The 7,937-nt window shown below is 46.4% G+C and overlaps 1 protein-coding gene across 8 annotated transcripts in view; it reads left to right on the top strand.

Moving 5' to 3' along the window:
- Positions 1-353: 353 nt before the first annotated feature.
- Positions 354-7,937, top strand: part of Cobl (cordon-bleu WH2 repeat protein) — a 245,682-nt gene continuing 238,098 nt past the window's right edge. For 5 of the 8 annotated variants that reach the window (XM_060365697.1, XM_060365694.1, XM_060365696.1 and 2 more), the window contains exon 1: positions 355-654. In XM_060365697.1, the coding sequence (XP_060221680.1) occupies positions 614-654 (41 nt within the window). In that variant the 5' untranslated portion in view covers positions 355-613. Of the gene's footprint in view, positions 655-7,937 lie in introns of all 8 variants that reach the window. The other 3 variants (XM_060365689.1, XM_060365695.1, XM_060365688.1) reach the window with 1 other exon arrangement.

Here is a 7,937-nt window from a genome sequence, read left to right as displayed (position 1 = left end):
TACCCCAGGTTGCATCCCTTCTCATTTCCCGTTGCTGCACACAAGAACCTCATTTGGACCACCCTCCCCGGCCCTTACAGTAGACCTGTGGCATTGACAAAAAGTTCTTTCAGGTTTGGGGCAGAAGTTGAGGCCCGGGACTGTCTGCCCTCCTCTCCTCCTTCACCTGGGTTCTCGCGGGCTAGTCCGCCCACTTGGCCCCGCACAGCTACAGGTGGCCAGGTGTCTAGTCCCTCCAGCCAGCTCCGCGGGTGCCCACCGCGGGGTGCGCGCCCCGCCCAGGTGCGCTCCGGCGTCGGGGGCGCGCGGGGAGGCGGGCGCTGGGGAGCGGCGCGCGGGCGCGGGGCGGTGCCGAGGTGGGCGCGGCTGAGGCAACTCGGCGGGGGCGCGGCGCACCTTGCTTGGGCGCCCCGGCCAGCCGCGTCGGTTCCTCCCCGCGCCCCCGCCCGCCCGGACGCCTCCAGTCGCTTCCGTCCTCTCGGCACGGCTGCTGTCCTCGCTAGCCCCGCGTGGGAGGACGATGGGTCAGCGCGGAAAAAGTGAATGAGGACGGCGGCGCCGCAGCCAGCGCCTCACTCCGCCGGCAGAGCCCCGCGCGCACCCCGCCGGCTCCATGGACGCGCCGCGCGCACTGGCGGCCAAGCCCCCCACCGGGTAAGCGGGCACGGGAGGGCAGACAGGGTTCTCCGCAAGGTGCCCGGTGCATGGGGCGCCCAGGTCGTTGCTCCGGCAACGGTGGCAGGCCTGACCCGGGAGCACTTTCCGCGAGCGGCGTCGGTGTGAACGCCCTTGTGTGTGCGTTTGTGTATATGCGTGTGTGTGTTTGTGTGTGTGTGTTGGGGTGTTGTCCCTCCAGGCGGAGCCCCAGCTCGGAGCTGCCTCCTGCCCCTTGCAATGGTGGCCGCTATGGGCCGAGGCTACAGCGAAACTTCGGGCCTCAGACTCCAGCGGATCCCATCTGGTCTTATGCATGGGTCCCTCCAGCCACCCCTCGCAGGCCCTGTAGCCCGCTTGCTTGGTTCCTGCCTCATGACAGGAGGGTATTTGTTCTGTTGAGACTCATGTAGCCAGCGATCTTGGGAGGTGTATGTTCACTTCGTGAACATTGCTCTGCCCAGCCTTCCTGCTAGGGCCTCCCTTGTTCCGGAAAAGGTGAGGACCCCCTCATCGGACCTGAAAAGTAGAGCTGTCATCCCCTTCTTCCAGTATCTTCTGATGCCTCAATGACTTTTTAGTTTCTTTTTGCTGTCTCCACACCTTGCAGACAGAGATTCCGTGTCACATTGAGGATTTTACTTGCCGAAAGAGAAACTTCCTAACACCGGTCAAACAATCTTGTCCTTTAACACTCCCTTCTCGTTGAATCGTGCACATCCGTGCCCATCCCAGTCAGGACAGTTTTCAATCCATGTGAACGAGGTAGATTTCAGAAAGTGCCACGGGGCAGGCCTTTGACCTCTGCTCTCTGGAGCAAATGTGTCATGAGTGTTGCGAATGGAATGAGTTGGGGTGGGCCCGCACCTGCTCTTGGAATGGCCCACTTTCACTAGAGCAACTGGGTTTTCTAAGGCAGCTTTGGAGACAACAAATCTCTTTTCTTTAGCAGTTATGTCCCACTGACTAACCCTGTCCTTTGCCCATTGGCGTTGTTGCCTGAGTGTTTATAAAAGTCTTCCAAACCAGCTCTTTTTTATTTCTTAAAATCTCTAGAAGCTTCAAAAAGTAAGATACATTACTAACTCATAACCTTGGAGCCAAGGAATATTAAAAAAAAAAAAATGTTCTCCAGTAAGGTGTGGTTATATCATTCCTTTGAACAAACAAATTCCCCTTAAAGAAAATAAATACAGGAATACTTTTTCTTGGTAACTGGGACTCCCAAAACGACCTGGGGAGATTTAAACAGAATTGCCTTTTAGATTTGTGGCATTTCAAGATTGTTACATAAGTCCCTCTAAGGGAACTGAATTATTTTATCACTACTTTCTTATAAATAAATATGAAGGGAATATTTAGGAGGCCTGCAAATTTTCTTAGAGGATCGGCAGAAACCCAGGAAGGAATCTGGGAATAGTGAGACCACCCTCTCCACCAGTCTGCTCCCTAAGCAGTCGAGAAGGCAACCCAGGTCTGCCTTCCTCGCTTGGAGTCACATAGGGAAACCGAGGCCCTAAGCTGTGAGTGTGACAGCAGAGCTCACGTGGCTTGATGCCCCTGCACCCGCAGCATATTATTTCCTTGCTTCCACCTTTGTCCAAGAAATGTAGATCTATTTCTGGTAACTTCTGTTATTGCCAATTCTTACCTGTTTATACTTTGCATAAAGGAACGCCCCCCAAATGTAAATATGCATATATATATTTTTTTTTAACAAAGTTCAGTATATTTTTAACAAGTTCAGTATAGAGCATTTTGTGTTAGAATTCAAAGAAGGACATGCATAGGACTTTGTGTGTATTTTATATTGTTTAGTTATATTGCTTGCCCATCATAAAGGGTGGTGACATTTTTGGCTTCAGCATGTTATCAAATGCAATTAGAGTTTGTGGACTTGTATCTGAAATTACTGTTTTCTTTATCTCTTGAGAATAGGCAGTGTTTGCAGTGTGCTTGAGAGAAGTTTGTTTTCTATCTGATACTACAGAGGCTGGTTATACAATTACTTTGTGTAAACTATCATTTTCCCATGTGACAGTGGACAACTGGTATGATGAATTTGTTATCGACAAGAACTCCTCAGTCATCCTTGTGCTGTGTAGACTGGTTGGAATGGGCAACAGATCAAATATTATCAAGCATGAATTAGTGAAGGGACAGCTGGGCTGGTGAATGTAAAATCATCTCCTTAGAGTTTTACCACACATGCAAATTTTGCTTGGATTGAAATCATATCTTTCTTAGTAATTGCATTAAAGCAGCAACTGTGATGAGCGTCTGTCTAGGAAAGGCATTCTTTGTGGGAGGAGATTGTGTGAAGACTTGATGTGTTGCTTAGGGAATTTTAGAGCTCATTTTTAAAGGGTGTGTGTGTGTGTGTGTGTGCAGGCATATTCGGCTGCATACCTGCTGTGGGGCCTAAGTTGACCTTAGAGGACAGCCTGGGAGTCAGTTCTCTCCTCCAATTGGGACTGAACTCAGGTTGGCAAGCTAGAGTGGGAAGTGATTTTACCTGTTGATCAGTCTCACCAGTCACTAGTTAGTTTCAACTAGTCAGAAGTGACTAGTGAGAAGTGATAACCGGAGGAATATTTTAGAAAACGGACTTAGGCAAATTTCCTTCTGGTGAAGTTTTAAAATATAGCTAAGCCTGCACTTACTGTATTGCAGTGTATGTGGGGCCCATCTTAGGAGTTGGTTGTTACTGAACCAGAGATTTCTGTACCTGACACCATATGAATACTGGAGACAGTTATCAGCATCTGGCTGGACGGTGGATACGGATTTTTTTCCAAAGAGGAAGTGCATAGTTGTGTAGGACTGGAAAGTATCGATTGACATGAAATCTCAAAGCTGGGTACATCCGAGCAAAGGCTGTCACTCATACAAAAGCAGTGAACTTCACACCACTGGTGCAGCTTTACATATCTGCATATATTTATTTTACTACATTTATTAGAACAACAAATAATTTGAAAAAAAATAAGTGGGTTTGTTGCTGCCATTGTTGTTTTGGGATGTCGAGTCTCTCTATGTCACCCAGATTGGCCTTGAACTTGTAATCTTCTTGACTCAAAACTCTGGGATGATGGGATGACAGACATTTGTCATTGTGTCCAGCTGTAAGCAGACACCCTTACCTGTCAGTAGCCAACACAGTATCAAGATAGAGGGCCTGTCTCTTTTGATGGTAATATGACGAGCCATGTTCCTGTTTTGTACCAAACCATAAGTGTTTTGATATTAAAGACATAGTAACTACATAAGTCATTTAGATTTGCTTTGGGCTACTGTATTTGAGAGTATCTCCATCTTTAAGAATGAGGAGATAAGGATTATCTATCATAAAACTTTTTAACACTAAATTTGAGCTATATTTTTGAAGATGTTACTTCTGAGCTGTTTTTTATCCCATCAACCCAATTAAGTAATGTTAAATCTTTGGGTGTGGAGAAAACTTCTGTGAATGTTACTTTTTGTAGTTATAATCTTTATCCATGAGAAATTAGACATTTATAGTGTCAAATAACCACAGATGATTTTTATTGTATCTCAGTAGCTGTGTTCAGATGGTGGACCTGAAGGGCCACAAAAGTTGCTTCAAATATATCTGCAAACTGTTGAGTCACTCTTGGGATGCTAGGATTTAGGACATCTTTAGTTTTTCTCTCTCATTGTCTCCCATGCATGGGCATATCAGACTATTAGTGGGTGGCACTGTGACCTGGAAAGGTAACAATTCTGACATTTATGAAGGCTTGGATTCTGTGGCCTCTTTAATTTGGGACTTGCAAAATGAGGTCGTAACGTGTGTGTACCCAAGTATATGTCTATAATTATTAAGAAAACAGTGATTAAAGGATGTGTCTCTATCCCATAATAAACAGCTTAAGATACTAGGCCTTTGAACTTCGTGATTAAATTTTCAATTCTATTTGCTTTTGCAACTGATCGAAAGTTTTAAAAAAATGATCAGATATATTTCATATCAAATCAGATTTTAAATACATGAACATGGTTTTATTTATTCTTGAACTAAGTAAACACATTCAGCTGACAGTGTATTCATTGTATGGCCTTTTGATACCATCCATATTTAACGATGGGGTCTGGCAATTATACACCATAGAAGCTTAGTGGTGTATTTCAGTCTGTGCTGTAACACAGCACAGCTCTCATATCACACAGCCCAATGAAAACCTACATATTTTCTCCTATTTATACTTTTCTTTACCTAAACTATTCAATACTGATTCATACTCTTGATGTAGATAATAATTTAAAATTAATTTCATTTACTTAAGTGATTTGTAAATTTTAGTTAGCCTCCAGCAATCTGTTTCTCTACTGTCTTCCTTCTGTCTTGCCACTGGCGGGTTTCTATATTGTTAAAGGGCCTCCTGCAGGTTTCCATTAGCCTTCTGTGCTTTCTCCATTTTATATTTCAACTTTTCTCTTGCTAGGGGGATATTATCTATGCTTGACGAGGTTTCTTACAAAGCCAAGAATGGTGTGGTGGTTGCTTTAAAGACTTCTACTCATCACTCTAGACCCGTGTTGGTATGCACTTTACACTGACTAATGGAGGTCTTTCTCTAACAGTCTATGCTTTTCCCATAGTCCATGCCCAGGAGATTGTTTCTGAGCAAGTCCCTTAATAAGACATCTTTTTTCCCCTCTAGCCAGCACACCCTGTGGTAATTTAGGATTTTACTATCTGTCTAGTCTCCCTCATCAGGAGGTAAACTGCTGGCTAGGACCACGTGTTCCACAGGCCAAGTCCAATTAAAATAAGTTTCCTAGCCAAGCATATTTCTATTAAAAACAAACAAACAAAAAGCTTTAAAATCAACTGTCAAAATATATTTTACTTGGGCTCATTTGATTAGACACGTTCCCAGATCACAGCTGCTTTCACATGAAAGCTTTTGTAGATCCAGCTCCCACATACACTAGACCATGACACCTGTGAAAAGACTCCAGCTGAGGGTGGGCATGGTGGTGCAGGCCTGCAATCTCAGCTGCTTGGGAAACTGGGGTAGGAGAGTCTCAAGTTCAAGGCCAGTCTGAGCCACAGAATGAGTTCAGCGTCTTCTCGGGCTCCAAAGCGACTTCAAGGCCAGCCTGGGCAACTTAGTGAGACTCTTTCTCCAAGTGAAGTGTGGAAATATGGCCTGAGATGATCTCTTAGGACTACCAATCAGTGGGATAGCTCTCTGCCTCCACCCTCCAGAACCAAAATCAAAACAAAAGAAAGAACCGTGCACACAACTCTACCTCAGATTGATTGAGAGAATTCCTTATACGCTTATCCCTTAAGATTGTTCCAGCTAGAAGCCACTGAACTCTAGGGTCCTGCTCTTCTACCTACCTTCCTTCTCACCAGAGCTTCTGTCCAGTCTTTGTTGCTCTAGAATCCAATTGAGGAGCCCTTTGTTCTAAGGGAAGTACCATGCTCCTCCAGACACAAGATCTCTTTTCTGCACCACCAGAAGGTGGGCTTAGTGGGTTCCATTGTGGTGACCAGAATGTTTGCTTGTTACTGCTGTTCTCCTGTGGAAAACAGAGAGAACACTGGGATGAGATTTGGGTGCTGGTGGCAGCAGACCTTTCGCTAGCATGTCCTGCAGCCATCCTGACTTGTCAATCAGACAGGTTGTCTGATCTCACATTTTGTGGGAGCTGACTGCACTGCAGCGGTGTCACTCTGTGAGTGGCCAGTGCAACTGAAGGGCAGAATTTTCACCTGTCCTATGTTCAGTTAATTTTAAGTGTTAGACTGTGCAGCTTGAAGGTCTAAGGTGACTGACTGGTCAGGATCTGCCTGTGGTTTCTCAGTCTCTGGTGGCTGCTGCAGCACCCTTTCCATAATTCTGCCCCTGTTGTATACCTTCTACCCTCACCTCGCCCTGGCAGCCTTTTCTTCTATGTCAGGGTGGTTCCTGGCAGCCTTATGGCCAGGTGAGCTTTCCATACAAGGCCTCCAGGGATTTCTCTCGAATCTCCAAGGTCCCCTGTTAGAACCCTTGTAGAAATTGTGAATGTAGTTTGCTAGCCCTTTCCCCCCTAAATCCAGAGGTCCTTAGAGACAGGCACCCTGCTTTGAGTTAGTGTCATCTGCCCGTGGTACAGGAGACAATTGTCACCCAGTACGCCACTCCACTTCCCATTTGTGGTTGAATGAGATAGTCTCAAAACTCACAGGGCCTCGGTGTTCCCAGAATGTATTAGATGCCTTTTAAAAACAAACAAACAAACAAACAAACACATGGCCATTTCTTAAAGATTCACATATCTTTGTTTCTGCCAGACTCTGTGTGAACAGACAGATCAGCTGGTACTGCAGGTTCTCTGCTGTAGTAAAGCTTGCCAGCACTGTGGCCATGTTCTCCATTGCCTTGAGAGGTGCCAGATCCCTCACCGAGGAACACAGAGCAATGGTGGCTTTGGGAGAATGTGTCCTCTGCTAACTGATCATACAGTGGGTGGCTGGGGCTGCCAGTTCAATTTATCATAAAGTTCCTCCCTTGCCTTGCTGCTTTGTCATGGCCAACATGAGGCCTTCCCATGCTCTAGCCCCACAGAGGAGCAGGACCCAGGAGAGGCACCTGCTCTTTTCTTTGCAACACAGTTATACATATCTCTTTATACATGTGGCCTTGGCACAACTCCCGTCCTACAGTCCTTAAGGAGAGGTTTGGCATAGTGGGGCATAGTTCCTGGCACAATGGTCTGGCGAGGGTCTAGGAGGAGCTTGACATAGTAGGCTGACGGGGTGGGGGTGGTGAGCAGGTGTCTCAGTGAGCATGTGGCTCTTCTCCCTCCTAATAGGGCCCTCAGAAGTCAGCTGTCAGGAGGCGTGTCCAGCTACCTTCTGGCCTGTGCTGGGAAATGTATTCTTGTTTTGCTCAGGTTATAATTGATAGGAAATGGCCCTGATCTGCACAGTATGGCTGTGCACTGGCCCGGTTCAGGCCTCTTGTAGCTGGCGTTTCTGATTCTAGCCCCTCTTTCAGTCCCGAGTGTACAGGCCCTTCAGCCCTTCCAGGACCTGCCAGACTCAGACTATAGGTGTTCTCTGTTCATCCCAGGAGGAGTGCCATTTAGACCACCATCTAAATGGCCAAAAGGGTGAAAGCAACCAGGCTTCCCTATCTTTCGGATGTCAGGGGCTGACACGCTTTGCCTTTTATTGGTCTCATCTTTTTTCCATGTCATACCACGTCCTTTTTGTTCATGGTGTTGTCAGTGGACGGCTTGGGGAGAGAATCCTCTAGCCA

This window comes from Meriones unguiculatus, chromosome 12, assembly GCF_030254825.1.
Source record: "Meriones unguiculatus strain TT.TT164.6M chromosome 12, Bangor_MerUng_6.1, whole genome shotgun sequence".
NCBI lineage: Eukaryota > Metazoa > Chordata > Mammalia > Rodentia > Muridae > Meriones > Meriones unguiculatus.
This window is presented reverse-complemented; position numbering and strand designations above follow the sequence as displayed.